The sequence below is a fragment of the Rhipicephalus microplus genome, unplaced genomic scaffold (genome assembly GCF_043290135.1).
Source record: "Rhipicephalus microplus isolate Deutch F79 unplaced genomic scaffold, USDA_Rmic scaffold_13, whole genome shotgun sequence".
Lineage (NCBI taxonomy): Eukaryota > Metazoa > Arthropoda > Arachnida > Ixodida > Ixodidae > Rhipicephalus > Rhipicephalus microplus.
Genome location: NW_027464586.1, coordinates 10579875 through 10597018, shown reverse-complemented (window position 1 = coordinate 10597018; position 17144 = coordinate 10579875). Strand labels below are relative to the sequence as shown.

The following is a 17144-nucleotide window of genomic DNA, read 5'->3' as shown; positions in this document are numbered from 1 at the left end:
CATGTGGTCTGTTGTCCGCGGCCGCCACAGTGAAGTCGCCAGTATTGTATGGGCAGTGATTAGTGCTGCCGTGAACAATGAAATATGCTATGTGCCATGGTACAGCAGCAATAAAATCTGGAACGCCTTGTGGTGAAGTAACACTTTGAGGCTTAATGCATGTTACCCTTGTGGAAAATGATGGTGTACCGTTGCTGGTGGTCACAGATTAAAGCTATGTCTGCTAAGGGAAGTAGAAGACCCTCACTACCTTTTTTTCTTTCTAATGTCTGGAACTAATACCAAGAGACAGAATTTCAGGAAAATATGAAAGCGATTGAAGACACCCTGTGAGTGTCTCTATGTTGAAAGGTCCTTTGTCTTTTCCCCGTTCTTGCACAGTCATGAGTCACTTTTGCAGTCGTTTAAGCAGCAGTCCGTCTCTCAGAGTTTGCTGAAAATGACTCCTGAATTCAACAACACACGTCTGTTTAATACTGTGCACTGGAAAAACGGCGAGATTTTTGTGTCCAGAATGACAAACTGCTCTGTTCCTTGGGTACCATAATCGCTGTGTGATCACCACTTCTCTGCAAGAGAGCTGGAATATGCCAATGTTTTCGTTTTCAAATTCTGCCATGATCAGATGTCATGAACAGTACAGCCACACGGGATGAGACACAGTGGACTTAGCAGGTTGCAAAGAAGTGTACCACCAGTGTTGGAACTTCATGGCAAGGTCTATTCACGGGCAGTCTTGCTGAAGTGCATCGTATGTAACACATTGAGTGTGGAGTGAACGCAGCTATTTTGTGCAGGGAGTTCCGGGACTTCCTGGCCAAGCATTCGGATGTGTTTGTGGTGAAGGATGAGCACGTGGTGCTACGCAGCGTCCTCCAGAATGCGGCCCAAGGCGATGCAGTCATCAAGGTAACATGCTTGAACAGATGTGACCTAGGTGACCAGTGAAATGCTTATCCCACCATGGCAGTGGAATGTTATATATAGACTGTTGTGTATATTTTTTATTTTTCGAAGCATTTGGCAAGATGTGCACACAGTGTTTATGTACGAACGCGAACCACATCAGAAACACTTCTGTCTTGAACTTCTTACAGATGCATCCAAGTCTCATGTTGGCATATGTTACACAGCAGTCAATCCATTGTGTCAGCATTGTGCACTAACATGCAAGCACTTTCACAGCGGAGACCTATGCAATATTGGCTGCTGTTAAAGAATCGGAATAACCTAAGCTAGTTATACACTTGAACTTATTAATCATCATGAAAGCACTAAAGACTTGAAAAGAACAAAAGTTAAGTAATTGTATCGCTTTTGTAGATTGCATGGTATTGTCTAGGATATCGTGTTTCAGTTGAAGCATAACCATGGTCCTTCTATACTTTTACTGGATAGTAGTTAGTAAACAGAAGGTTATGACGGCCATGGCTCCTCGGTCATAAAGCTTCGGCGAAAGTTTGATATAGAGACAGGAGCAACCGCTAGGGATGCTCTCGCCCACGGTGGGGCATCGATGAGGTCGCAGTGCTGCAATTGTATGGCACGTGTGGGAGCTGCAAAACATCATTAAATGTAGCCGTGAAGGCTTAATACGTGCTTGGAAGGATGCTAGCTTCAAGGAAATTCGGGAAAGCTCCAATACATTGAAATTTAACATCGAATGAGGCCTTGAAGCTGGAAATTCGACGGCATGCTGACAGCACTGCAAGATATGCTACCGCTATAAAAGCTTGCTTTTTTTTTTTCCTGAAGCATCTAGTGAACATTTGCGTACAATCCAGAGTTCTTCAACTACTCTGGTGGTTCTTAACACATTGCGAAAGTGCAGTGGTTGCAACTTTTTGCACATCCAACCTTCCAGGCTATTTATACATTTGGTGTTCCTATATACGAAGATATATATCTTAAAATTGCCTCACACTTATGAAACCAATGGCCATTTTGACTGAATTAGTGCTTTTAATTTAGAAAGTGATCAGGACCGAGCTATACTTCATACGACGTTTGCCTCGTTTTTGTGTTTTGTTTTGCGTTAATTCATCAATACGGTGCAATAGCGTGTTCGAAGTTCAGTTGGCCACGCAAATTTCTCGGTCTTTTACTCTGCGGTGTAACTTACTCATTTTGTGTGTTCCCTGTCTTCTATTGTTTTTACCGTAAAAGTGAAAGCCTTACATGCCTTCTCAAACGTGAAATTGACCGACTGCGTCCCGCGCCGGACGCGTTGACATGTGACACAAAAAGTTGACTTCTAAAGCTCATAAGGCATCGATGTCGAAAATTACCTTTTCACGCTTTTGCAGCTTGCAATAGTTTTTTACAGCATTGTAGTGTAGCCTCTCGTGCATTATTTCCCTAGAAAACGTGTAGTGGTAGTGCTGAAGTCTCTGTTGCATGCAACAGATATGTGCTTTGATTTTTCCAAAGCTGTGTGGAGCTGCATGTAGCTCCGCCTGTTTGGCATATCACCTCTACACTTTTGGTAATCTTAGTGCCTGTATAAACGAAAATGGTGTTTCATTCGTCGGGGTTCTGTATTACCTACTGGCATGAAGCGAGAAAGAGGCGGCCGGTATGCTCACCTTAATTGAATGCGTCATTATCCATTGCAGCTACGCCAAAATGGTTCATGCACAGTGCCTATGCAGCCACAGTATCCTGCTCACTGACGATTCCCGCCGACGCTTGGTAGGCAGGAGAGCTCTGCGTCTTTTTGCACTAAACAGATAGGCCGTGAGCCCGTGGAAAATCTTCGGCACAGCGTCGGCAAGCGTTTCAGAGCGTCGTGTGGTGACTTTACAACAATGCCTCCGATTAGCCTCCAGACCACGTGAACGATGTCACTCTCATCGAAGTGCTTTTCGCACACGTGCAAATTCAGGGAAACAAATGTGATACCATCAGTTTCTTTGTGCAGCATTGCGTGTTTCCACTTTTCCCGCCAATCACTGTAGCCAGCGAGAACTCCGAGACTTCTTCGTCACTTTTTTATTATCGGATCGACAGGCAGGTACCAAGCAGTTATACGGTATCTTTCCCGATTTTCAGGCTCAGCACACTTGGTACAATAGCAATCATACTGTGAAAAACTACGCGATGGCACACCAAGATATTATGCATTGACCCTAAAGCGGCAACAGCAGCCAGCTTTCCTCCTGTCTGCTCGATGCCCTGCGCGGTGATGCAGCGTCAGCCTGCGACCTACGCTAGCAGTGCACAAAGCTTTCCCATAGAGTTATGGCGAAGCTTCACAACCAGTAAAAGTATTAAAAGACTCTGGCATAACGTCCTACATGGAAAGGTTACCCCAGCATTGTATGCGGTAGCATGTCTCTTTGGGGGACGAGACATGTTTCATGACCTTCCCAATGCAGGACGTCAGGGATATCAGTTGAAGATTGTCTGTGTGTACTCATTTGCCTGGCTTGGCTATACCGTAATTACTCGAATCTAGGCCGATCCTAATTCCAAGCCGGCCCTCTAAAGTTCAAAGCCTGGAAAAAAGTTATCTTGAGAGTAAGCTGAACGACACATCGAAGACAGCATTCCTAAATAGAAAACGTTTATTGAACATGAAGGTCAAACAAAGCAGTTGGTTCATGATGCAAATACCTCAAGAAACATACAGCTGCTAGTCCTGTTGTGTGTGTTTCTTAGTCGTAGTTTTTTTTGCACTGCTTCTAGTTAATTGCATCATAAAGGTGCAGAGCTTTCCAATGCCGTGCTCGTTTTGAGTCGTCGCTGTCTTCAAACAGTGCCCAATCCTCGGTTTCATCAAGTGCAGTGGATATGCCACACTTCATGAAGCAGTGCACAATCAAAGTTCCTGGGATGTCATCCCACACTGCAGCCCCTTCAGCGGCGCACACATGATCAAAGGTTTTCAAGGACTCTCAAGGCTAAATGTGTAGATTTTCAAGGACCACATTGTCTGTTAGAAACCCAATAGACACATCTTCGGGGAGGATGGAGGCTTGAAATAAGTAGAATCAACAAAAAAGGGTATCATTGCTGAAGCAAACATCAAAAATGTGGCTTCGATAGGATTTTCTTTCTAAAACTTTCAATCATAGTTTTGTAGAGTTGCATAGGTAATTGCTTTCAGTATGACAAAAGATACAAACATTTATTCAAATCGGCGAAGGTAAGGATCAGTTAATATACCACTCCTTGCTGCTTCTCCTGAATATCCATATCACTGTTAGCTATCTCCTGCTGTTTGGTGTTGGCAGTCTTCTTAAGGCTGTTTGACTTATAATGCACGTCAGGTCACGAGCTACCTCTGCTTTTCCTGCATATCAGTTAGCTGTAGCAGCTCATTCCTTAACAGTGACTTCCCGTTTCTTTTTCTTTTTTTAAGCGTTTCGACCTCCCCAATGCAACATTTCTCATCCTCCCGCTCCTTTCCTTTGCGAGTTCTCAAAAATGCACAGTGCTGTTTGCCACGGTAGAGCAGTCATTACGATGCTCGGCTGCATATCCAATGGCCATGGGTTCGTTCCCGGCTGTGGCAGTAGCATATCAAAGAAGCTGAAAGGGTGAAGGAGTGTGCGATGTCAGTGCATGTTAAAGAACACCAGACTGAATTGAATTGTATTAAGTTTATTGCATAAAAACGTTGCGAGGAGACCAGGTGAAAACGCTGCACTGAGCAGCTTGAGGTGAACTTGACCACCTCACACACAAGCAGTTCCAGCAGTTGAAAGCATGCCATGTATATATAATACATGAACAGAACAGTAAAAACAGTAAACAAACGTGGTAAAAAATAATGAACAATGATGTTGTGTAAACATATGAAAAACCAAGAGAAAAAAAAAGTACATGTAGTAATGAAGACAGCAAAAAACAAGAAAAAACAACAGATGAACCTATGGCAGCCCAAGAAATCATACAAATATGTCGCGTAGGCGTATTAGCGACACAGTAGATACATTAAGACCATTTTTTTGTGTAACCGATTTAAAATATTCGGTAAACAAAACTGGAACATTTGGTCACCGTATACAGTTGTGTTTCTGTTGACAATCCAAGGTTCTGCATTCAACTTTATCAGTTGGCTGTGTTTTGGGCCCTTTCTCCACCTTTCTCACGCAACAGAGGCATGCGATGAAATTTTTATTCACGTATTTAGACAATATCGGTCAGCTAGACAAACTGTAGTGGCACCTTGAAAACTCATAATAAGTCAGCACACGTTTCCACCCAAAAAAGGAAAAAAAAAATGTCTGCATATTTACTTTTTTCTTTCTGTTTCAATGTTTTAACATTTCTTTCTCTATCTCTTCATGTCTTTCAGTCCCCTTCCCCACACAGAGTAGCAAATCAGCGATATACACACGCCAGCTAAATTATCTGCCTTTCAATAAAGAGCTCTCTCTTTCTTACATAAAAATAATTGTGTTACTGTAAGGATGCCAATTGTATTAAACAGTTATATATTTAATTTTTCTAAGTTTATACATGCAACAAAGCCTATATGTGTACAAAGATTCAATTTTAATGGTACTAAATTTTGTGAACAAAGGAGCAGTATGCCAAAAATATGGTACCCTGGAGACAAGGCATATGGCTCTTTTTTGTAGAACCACGAGTCTGTGAATATTTTTGGCTGTAGTTGTCCACCAAACCAGAATTTCATATTGAATCAAACAAAGAAGCATTGAATTGTATAATATCCTATTAATGGATGTAGGAAGACAACTGCAATGACGATACATAGCATCTATTGCTCTAGATAAATTACTAACGAAATGATTCATTTGGCAATTTCATGACACAGTTTCAGAGAAATATACGCGACGTGATTTGAAAGGCGGCGGCATTTCTATTTCAGTATTGTTTAATTTATTGGGGTCTAGTTGAAATGGTTTATTATGCAAAAGAAACATTACTGCCTTTGTTTTTTAAATTATTCTTGAGATAATTAATTACTTGTCGCCCACTTGTGCATACTTGCAAGCGCCTTATTGGCTTGATTTGACATTTCAGAACCTAAGTCACCCTCAAAAAAACATGCTTGTATTGTCTGCATAAATTATGCACTTTGCCAAAGGGTCAACATTTACTATGCCATTGATGTACTATATGAAGAGGTACGGACCCAATATGCTCCACAGCGGGCGGGACAGCTGTTACAGATTTCAACTCTGACTGGTCCCCAGCTATAGCTACGAATTGGCATATGTGTTGAAGGTAGGATGTAATTGGAGAATGACCTACACCCCGAATACCATAGTGATGAAGTTTTTTAAGCAAAGCATAATGACCTATAAGGTCAAAAGCCTTTGAAAAATCAAGAAAAATACCAAGCACCATTTTCCTCAAATTACTGCAATATAAACTTTTTTCTGGGTCATAAGGGCCAATTCAGTTGACCTGTTTTTTTCGAAAACAGAATATTGCAGGACTTAGGATATTAAAGTGGTCTGTGAACGAACAAAAGTGCCCCAATATCACTTTCTCTAAACTTTTAGAAAAAACAAGCAACACTGATACAGGGGGTAATTTGAAAGATCATTCTTGTCACCTTTTTTTGAATATTACTGTGGGCTTTGCAGTCTGCATGCTTCGAAGGAAAACATCTGTTGTCAAACAAAGATTACGAATGTACTCTAGGCAAGATGCTATTATGTCTATGACGAATTTTACTGGTGCTATTTGAATACCAAATGCATCAGTGGCTCTGCTGTGACTTACTAATAAGAAGGAAGAAATAAGTTTATGCGTTGTAACCCCTTTAGGAATAATGACTGACAATTAGGTGGGCTTATGCACGAGAGGTTGATACCATCATATGCCTGACCGAGGCACAAATCTTAACATTAAACGCATTAGCAGGATCAACCCCTTTTAGTTCAACACCTTCTTTTAGGACTGTCGTAGATTCTTCAAGTGTAGTCTCAGTTATTGAAACGAAGTCCTACATATTTTATAAGGGCGTACAGCAGTTGAGTTGAAGAGATTAAAATGATAGTGCTTCTTAGCATTCCTTAGTTGTTTTGTGACGTAGTTCCTACATTTTAAATGTTTTTAATGCTTCCAATGATTTAGTTTGCACAAATGAACTGTACAACCTGTCCCTTTTGTTCATAAGCTTAAGAAAGCGCTTATCTATACACGGTATGCAACATTCCTTTCTCTGTTTTAATATTTTCATAGGAAAACACGTGCATTATATTTTCTTAAATAATTGTATAAGCTTTGTCATAAACCGTATCTGCACTTTTTTCTTCATACACATCTTCCCATGGGGCCCTGGCAATAGGCTCTTGGAATGCAGATGTGTTAGCATTTATGAGCCGATAAGAGAACGCACGATGTACCTGTTGATGCTTTTCAAATGCGGTAGCAATGAGTATAAACACAGGTAAGCGGTCACTAATTGCATAAACCAAAACACCAGGTTTTACAGAAGACACATCAAAGTTTGTTATCTTTTTAAGCCCTGAATTTTTTATTCTGGTTAGATACACTTTTTGTGCACGTTTTTCTCGTAGTTAGGACCTCAGAAGACCAGATACAAAAAAATTAAGCCCCTGGTACAAGCATTTTTGGATTAATTACGTAACATCAAATTAGGTAATTAGGGCCCAGTGATTGGGAAAAGGGAAAAAACTGGCTTCTTTTTGCTGCTAATCAATGGTGTACTCAAAATGAAAACGAGCGCCTTACGTTTCAGCCTAATACTCACTGAAACAGCTTCAGTACGTCGTCCCGAAAATGGCGCTCACCCGCCTCAACTTACGCACCTCGGCTTGACGAAAGACCTCGGTCGCGCTTCTTCTTCTTTGTGGCTGCTACCTGAACAAACGTGCCGCAATATTGGCGTGAATTGCAGTGGAGATCATTCAAGAACTATGCCCCCAAAAATGAACAGTATTGGTTACGTTTCCGAGATCCTAGGGCAAATGATGTGTGGTGGTGTCAATTGACACCGCCAGGGCCGAAAGGGTTATGAACAAGTCTAATGCAGTTTCACATGTTGCCGTAAATCGTCTACTATAACATTCTGACAAAGATGAATATTTGAGAGAGATTCTAGTTCTAATTTGAGCTTACTTGGAGTAAGTCTATTCATGTTTTGTTTATTCATTTATTCGTTTATTAGTACTTCAAGGGTCTCGAGGGACATTACATGAAGGGTGGGCAAAAAAAAAAAAATTAACAGATGAAAAAAAAAAGGAGCAAGGTTGCAAAAACAATAACAAAATACAGAAACGCAGCAGTTAATCATAATTAGAAAGATAAAATATGGCTTTTTATGTCATTTTTAAAATGATCGAACTGAGATGACATCGCGATGTGGGCGAGAAGGTCATTCCAGTCATGTGCTGTCTAAAGGAAAAATGACTTCTGCAAGGTCTTTGTTTTTGGGTGTACGGGATATACTGCCGGATGAGCGTTTTATAAGCTATTAGTTTAGGTGCAAAAGGAAGGTTACGACGTTTAGCATCCGAGAACTCGATTAGCTGAGTTAGTGATGCTAATGATGTGTAAAGTCCATGTTAGATCAGATGAGATATGAACACCTAAGTATTTGGTAGTGTTGGTAGCGGCTATGAGGTAGTTGTTTAAAAAGTAAGTTTTAGCAATGTAGTTCTTATGACGATGAAAAGTCGTTAAGAAAGTTTTGGTAACATTTAGCAACATTAACCAATCCTCACACCATTGCTGTATAGTGTTGAGATCTGACTTTAAAACAGAAAAATGTGAGGCATAATTTACAGGGTGATATAACACGCAATCATCGGCGAATAGTCTAATAGTAGAGGTGATGTTACGTGGCAAGTCGTTAATGTAAATTGAAGAAAGGAGGGGACCTAGTACAGTACCTTGTGGAACGCCCGAGTTAACGGGAGAAAGGGGAGATTCGCAAGAGTTAGCGACAACAAACTGCCGGCGATGGGTTAAAAATTCACGAATCCAGTTCAGCACGGAGGGGTCTAAGTTCAGACATAAAAGTTTAAGCAGTAAGTGACGATCACAAATCTTATCAAATGCTTTTTCGAAATCAAGGAATATAGCATCAGTGGAGATATTATTATCAAGGTGAGAATGAATTTCATGCAAGAAAAGGGCTAGTTGTGTTTCACAAGAATGGCCAGGACGAAAACCATGCTGATTGGGATGGGAAAAATTATTAGTAGACGAAAAATGCGCTACTTCAGAGTAGACTATATGCTCCATTATTTTGCAACAGACACTGGTGATGGATATGAGACGGTGATTGTTAGGAGACGACCGATTACCTTTCTTGAACACGGGGATGACCTTCCCGATCCGCCAGTCCTCTGAAACTGAACCTGAATCTAATGATTGCTGAAATAATAGTGATAATATTGCTACATGCATATATATTGATATTCTAGGGGGCGACGCACGTGTGTGTCTGACGAGGAAGAGGATGGGTTGTCTCCGCTCGATCGCTGGTGAACGGGTCACGTCATTACTGCTGGTTTTGAATACATCTAATCTCCAGCCTCGTCGATACGGCATCTCTTCTTTTCCGTAACATATTTGGTGGAGGTGGAACGTTCCCGGTCTGCACCACGAAGCTTCTCAGTGGCTGCACCGTTCAGTCTCTAGCCATGGCTACCAATGACAACAACCCGTCGGCGTCTCCATCTGTAGCTCCAGCCACTACATACCTGACGATGCCCACCCCCTGTGATCCCGGTACATTCTCCGCACAACCTGGGCTTGACGTTGACTACTGGCTCCGTTTGTACGAGCGTGTTAGCCAGACACACCGATGGGACCCTACCATGATGCTCGCCAACGTAATAATTAATTTGGACAGCAGCCCACGGGTCTGGTTCGACGCCCATGACACCGAGCTCACCAGCTGGGGTACCTTCAAGGAGAGACTACGTGACATCTTTGGGGACCCGTCCGGTCGCCAAATGGAAGGGCGAAAAGAACTCGCCACTCGTGTGCAGTCCCCAAATGAGTCATGTCTTGTGCATACAGGACGTGCTCGCGTTGTGCGGAAAAGTGGACGAGCAAATGACAGAGAGTCACAAGGTGGGCCACATACTCAAGGGCATCGCGGACGACTCCTTCAACTTGTTCGTCTACACCAACGCCACGACCGTAGATATGATTATCAAGGAATGCCGCCGCTTCGAAATGGCGAAAAGCCGCCGTGTTATGCCTCGATTTGCGCGGCTGCCAAACACGGCTGTTACATCCACCTGCACCTATCTCAGTGCCGCACCACCCATACAGGACAGCGTGACACGAATAGTTCGACAGGAGCTTGAGGTGTCAAGTTTGGCACCATTTCCTCCACATTCGCTCGACAATGGTGCCGCACAAACGCCTCCGGCGGTCTCCATTATTCAAGCCGTTGGGAGGCAGGAAATTGCAAAGCTCGGTTTTCCTGTGGCCTGCTCTGTCTCCTGACCAATGACAACAAATGCACCACGCCATGACTCACATTTTATTCCACGATCCTGCAATCCGGCAGAATGGAGAACTGCAGACGACAAACCGATCTGCTTCCGCTGCCACCGAGTTGGCCATATCTCCCGGTACTGCCGCAGCACTTGTACGCCCTCGAACTGGAGCTCATTTTCCTCTTCTCGTCCATACGAGGACTCCCGTCGATATTCACCCAGTCCTGTGTACCCTTGTTTCGACGTCCTCAACAGCCGCTCCACCGCTCGTTCGCCGTCACCTCAACGCCGCTGTTCCCCATCGCCCCAACCACGCCGCAATCTGTCGCTGGTCAACTATGGATCCTCCCTGACGGAAAACTAGATCATGCAGCTCCGGGAGGTAGTGCTGTATCACTTGCGACTGATCTAAATCCATCGTTGAGGCTCCCCTCTAATACGAACTTGGTTGAGGTGTATGTGGACGGTATTTCTTTGACGGCGTTAGTTGATACCAGAGTTCAAGTGTCCATAATGAGTGCTCATCTGTGTCGCCTGCTCAAAAAAGTCCTCACGCCTGCAGCAACTAAAGCCCTCCGTGTCGCTGATAGTGAAACTGTGGCCATCACTGGAATGTGTACTGCTCGTGTTAGTATTGCCGGCCACCATGTCCCCGTTTTATTTACGGTGCTTGAAAATTGCCCTCACGACCTAATCTTCGGCATGGACTTCCTATCAATGCATTCTACCCCGATAGATTGTGCTGTCGGTACTCTCTGCCTAGAAGTTCCTCTTCTCCCGGATTCTCACCCCGAACTCCCGAACAGCCTGTGCACCACTGACTTCTTCCGGATACCATCTAAAGTTCTCACATTCGTTAAATTGGCAACACCCTCTCCCGTGCTCGACAATGATTATATCGTGACACCGATTACTGATGTTCTCCTGGCGCGTGACATTACTGTCCCACACTCCGTCGTAACCATAGCCTCTAACCGAACATATTTACTTGTTATCAATTTCGGTTTCATAAAACATGTGCTACACCAAGGAATTTCGGTCGCCACGCTTAGGCCCTTAATTGACGACCACGTCACCTGTTTTACGGCAGACATGCGTCCCGAGCACCCACATCACTCGCAGGATGCCACGTGCCTCGATGCGACTTTACGCTCCATGGTCGCCCCGGACTTCAAACCTGAGAAGTCAGCCGTGCTATGCCGCCTTCTGGCTTCATACCGCGACATATTCGACATCGACAGCTGTCCACTCGGCCAGACTTCACTCGTCAAGCACCGCATTGACACAGGTAATTCTCATCCCATTCATCGGCGACCATACCGGGTGTCTGTCACAGAGCGTAAAGTGATTCAACAAAAAGTCAGCAAGATGTTAGCCAAAAGAATTATTGAACCCTCTTCGAGCCCTTTGGCGTCTCCCGCTGTGCTTGTTAAAAAGAGAGATGGCACGTGGCGCTTCTGCGTGGATTATTGTCATCTGAATAGAATCACGAAAAAGGACGTTGATTCTTTACCCCACATCGATGACGCTCTCGATTGTCTGCACGGCGCCCGATACTTTTCTACAATAGACCTATGCTCCGGCTACTGGCAGATTGCTGTCGACGAAAAAGACCAAGAGAAGACTGCACTTGTAACTCCAGATGGCCTATATCAGTTAAAGGTTATGCCGTTTGGGCTATGCAACGCCCCAGCCACGTTCGACCACATGATGGACTCTCTGCCACAAAAGTTCAAATGGTCAACATGTCTTTGTTATCTTGACGATGTTGTTGTATATTCTCCAACATTTGAGACCCACCTTCAGCGTTTGTCAGCTATTCTCGACATATTCCACACTGCAGGCCTTCAATTAAACTTTTTGAAGTGTCGAAGACTGAGCGCAACTATTCCATTACAGAGCGTGAATGACGAGCTCTTGTTTGGGCAGTCTCAAAGTTCCACCCATATTTATATGGCATAAATTTCTCTGTGATAACTGGCCATCATGCACTATATTGGCTTACGTCACTGGAGGACTCTACTGGCCGGCTCGGGCGCTGCGCTGTGCAACTGCAAGAGTATACCTACGCGGTGACGTACAAGTCCGGACGCCTACATCAGGACGCAGACTGCCTGTTCTGCTACCCGGTTGCTGAGTCGAGCACTATGCCTGATGCCGACACCGAGCCTTGCGTCTTTTCCCTTTCGCAAATGACATGCATCGGTGACAAGCAGCACCATGATGCGTCCTTGCGTACTATCATTGAGCGCCTCAAATTATCATCTTTCAATCAGTCCAATCGCTCATTCATGCTCCACGGTGGTGTATTACACCGCCAAAGTTTTGAGCCGGATGGACCGGCTCTGCTGCTTGTCATTCTGAAACACTTTCGCTCGGAAGTTCTACATGAACTTCATGACCTTCCGACTGCGGGTCACCTTGGTGTGTCATGCACCTATGATCGAATATGCCGACACTTCTTTTGGCCAGGGCTTGCACGCTCAGTCAGAAGATATGTTGCGACTTGTGAGAAATGTCAGCGCAGCAAAACACCATCGACACTTCCCGCCGGATGGCTTCAACCACTTGATATTCCGTCAGAACCATTCTTCCGCGTTGGCTTGGACCTACTTGGCCCTTTTCTATTGTCTTCCTCGGGTAACATGAAGATAGCCGTGGCCACCGACCACGCCACGCGTTATGCCATCATACGAGCTCTTCCAACAAGCTGCGCCACAGATGTCGCCGACTTCCTCCTCAAGGACATGATTTTGCAACGAGGGGCCCCACGGCAGCTGCTCACAGACCGTGGCCGCACCTTTTTGTCGAAGGTCATAGCCGACATGTTGCAGTCCTGTAAAACGAGACACAAGCTGACTACATCATACCATCCGCAAACCAATGGACTCACGGAGTGTCTAAATCGAACTCTTAGAGACATGCTCGCTAAGTATGTTTCTACCAACCACACTGACTGGGATCTCGCGGTTCCGCACGTCACATTTGCCTACAATTCTTTGCGTCATGACAATGCCGGTTACTCACCATTTTTCTGCTGTTTGGCCGAGAACCAACATTGCCTCTAGACACCGTCATACTGTCTCCTGAAGTACTGACCAGTGAATATGCCATAGATGCTATCACTCGGGCCGCTAACGCACGCGAAATCACCCGTACTCGCCTTCTGACCTCTCAAGAGAAGCATTGGCGCTTGTATGACCAACGACACCGCGACGTACACTTTCCGCCCGGTTCTATAGTCCTGCTCTGGTCTCCGACCCGTCAAGTTTGCTTGTCAGAAAAACTGCTTACTCGCTACACAGGTCCATACCGAGTCCTTCGTGTGGTTATTCCTGTAACATGAAATTGGTCCTGCCACCCCGTTGCCTTCATGTGCCCAACAGGCTATCGATATTTTACATGTTGCGCACTTGAAGCCCTACAACTCTCCTAGTGACTTTGACATTTAGATGCGCCGAGACGGCGCTTGTGCCACCGGGGGTTATGCTACATGCATATATATTGATATTCTAGGGGGCGACACGCGTATTTGTCTGACGAGGAAGACGAAGGGTTGTCTCCGCTCGATCGCTGGTGAACCGGTCACGCCATTACCGCTGGTTTTGAATACATCTAATCTCCAGCCTCGTCTATACAACGTCTCTTTTTTTCCGTTACAATATGATACTGGTTACATTTTTGGTGTTTTTGAGCACTTTGTTATTGATACCATCAGTTCCAGCTGCTGACGAGTTTTTTAAGTTGTCGATGATATGCACAATGCCACTTGGACTAAAGGTAATACAATTCATGAGTGAATGCGTGTAGGGTGAATATGAAGGAAGCGTCTGAGTGGATTCACGGGTGAAAACAGCAAAACCTGTTGTTTAGCGAAATAGCGACATCCTCTTTGGCAATAGGACAACCATCAGAATCGATTAGCGAAACACTTTTCGTTTCTTCGAGTTTAATAGTATTCCAGAACTGTTTAGGATTGTTTTGCAGCAAAGAAGGTAGCGTAGTCCCATAAAGGTGACTTTTGACCTGCGTGATTGAAGTTAGATAATCTTTAGCTGCAGTGAAATACTTAGCCCAAGCCGTGTTAGAAATGGAAATCTTCGCAGATCCGAATAACCTTTTTTCCTATTGTTGAGTTTCTTTAGTTTACCGTTAAACCATGGGGACTGTGCTCGCTCTTTAATAATAATAGTGGAAATATATTTTGGGGTTTGATGTAACATCTCATTTTTAAACATTGACCAGTTAGTTTCGATAGAGCGAGATTGATAGTGATTTTCAAAATCATTACAAAAAACAGCTAACTCATCAGTCATAGAAGCGTAGTCACCTTTGTCACACAACATCAAGTTTTTTATAGTTTCCTTGGTTTTAGTTACCGTATTTTCCGGTTTATAGGTCGCACCCTTGTATAAGTCGCACTCCCCTCAAAATAACAGTTTTTCTGAAAAAAACGTATATAAGTCGCACCGGTGCATAAGTCGCACCGGTGTAGAAGACGCACTTGCTCATCCGACCACCGACATTTAAGTATCTCGTCGTGACAATGCATTGCAAAAATGCATGCTTGCGACGGCCAACGCTTTTGCACGTTTCTAGCTATCGGCAGTCACGCGTGCGAGCGCTTTTAAACACACATAAAAACAATACTTTCAGAAGTACCTTTATTATTCCGATAGCTTGGTGACGTTTATTCAAAGCCATCGAAGTCGTCTTCCTCCGAGTCGCTCACGAACAATGCAGCTACTTCTGGTTGCAGTACTGCTGGCACATCACTGTCGTCCTCCGACTCGCTCGAATCGGATTCTTCAACGTCGCCATCGGCCGCGCAGGGGATCAAACCGGCCTTGCGAAAGCCCGCCACAATGGTCTTCGCAGAAATTGACTCCCAAGCGTCACTCACCCATTTCGCCACTTCGCCGAACTCTGCGCGTCTCATGCGCCCCGTTTTTGTAAAGCTGTGTTCTCCCTCCGACATCCACGTTTCCCACGAACGTCGCAGAACTGCCTTGAAGCTGCGGTTGACAGAAATGTCAAGCGGCTGAAGCATCTTCGTCATGCCGCCGGGAATAATCACTGGCATACAGTTCTTTGAACTGATCTTTTTCTTGACAATATCGGTGATGTGTGCCCGCATACTGTCCATTACCAGCATTCCTGGCTTCACGTGGAAGAATCCGTCTGATCGACGGGAAAAACAGCGGTCAAGCCACACACTCATCATTCCCTCGTCCATCCAACCTTTTGTGTTCGCCTGAATCACCACTGTAGGAGGGAAATTATCCTTCGGCAAGGTTTTCCGCTTAAATATTAGCATGGGAGGCAGCTTTGTGCCGTCCGCGCAGCAGGCGAGCACAACGGTGAAGTGGGACTTCTCGTGGCCTGTTGTCCTCACCGTGACAGTTTTCTGGCCTTTTTCGGCGATGCTTCTCCCAAGCGGGATGTCGAATGTCAGCGGCACTTCATCCATGTTAACGATGTGGCTCGCGCTGACATTCTTCTTCGCAACTTCCTCCCTCACGAATGAGCTGAAGTTGTCCAGTTGCGCCTGAAAGTCGTCGGGCAGCTTCTGGCACACTGTCGTCCGGGCTCTCATAACCAGCTGATTCCGTCGCATAAAGCGGAAACACCACGACGGACCACCATTGAATCCCGTAACATTGCTCTCCGCTGCCAGAGCCTTCGCCTTCAGGCGCAGCTGCACTGTTGACAGCCCTCTTCCTTCGGCTCGTTGTTGCAGTACCCACGTGCGCAGGCTACGCTCGAGGTCCGGCCAGCGCGCCTTCTTGCCACGGTTGGCCTTCTTTGTCGACTTCATCGTCCGGAGGACGCTGTGCGCCTTGCGCCAGTCACGGATTATTTTTTCACTGACGTCGAATTGCCTCCCTGCTTCTCTGTTCCCGTGGTTTTCGGCAAATTCAACAGCGCGCAGCTTGAACTTGGCGTCATAGCTTCGCCGACTTTGCTTTCCAAGCGGCGCCATGGTTCGCGAGGTTCTACGGTGCTACCGGCTCTATGCTATGACGCACAACACAACACACGAGACGCGCGCAGCAACAGCGACACAGCGAGTGCAATGAAGACGTTATGGCGGACGGAAGTGACGGTAAAGGAAGTGGCTCTGAAATCCAAACTTGCTTTTCATAATTTATAATTTAAAAAATACCTCCACATTTTCACCCCTATGATTATTTTTTTGTGCAAAACTACATAGCTGCGTTACCTTCAGGGTGTTAACTTACCGTTAATCTTACTTTCTTTTTAAATGTGGTTTCTGTGCATCGCAGAAGGCCGCGGAGGAAGGAAAAAGGTAGCGGTGAAGCGCCGTAGACGCCATTTTGATAGATGGATGGATGGATGTGGCTGTACCCTTTAGATTGGGCGGCGGCTAACGCCACCTAGCCGTAATACTTAGTGAACTAATCATTACATTTATCTCTTTTTTTTCTTTAAATAATGAAGTTGAGGATTCGTACTTCACAGTGAAGGGTTTAATTTTCACTCGTGCCTTGACTTTAGCCACCAATCAGATAACCTCTGCTTGACGTAAACAGCGCCACCCAAGCCGTGGCATCCAACTCGATTTTGAATGTATAAGTCGCATCGTTGTATAAGACGCACCCACAAAAAATTCAGAAAAAAACCGCGACTTATACACCGAAAAATACGGTATATAACTAGTCAAGGTGCCATGAACTACACAGTGATCACTCAGTGGTGGGAGATAAGTTAATGAGGAAC

General features: G+C 44.8%; 1 protein-coding gene across 4 annotated transcripts in view; it reads left to right on the top strand.

Moving 5' to 3' along the window:
* The window catches only part of egl (Egl_like_exo domain-containing protein), a 393689-nt gene that overhangs the window by 5532 nt on the left and 371013 nt on the right, over positions 1–17144 (top strand). For all 4 annotated transcript variants that reach the window (XM_075882611.1, XM_075882614.1, XM_075882612.1 and 1 more), the window contains exon 2: positions 798–909. In XM_075882611.1, coding sequence (XP_075738726.1) covers positions 798–909 — 112 coding nt within the window. The remainder of the gene's footprint in view (positions 1–797; positions 910–17144) is intronic.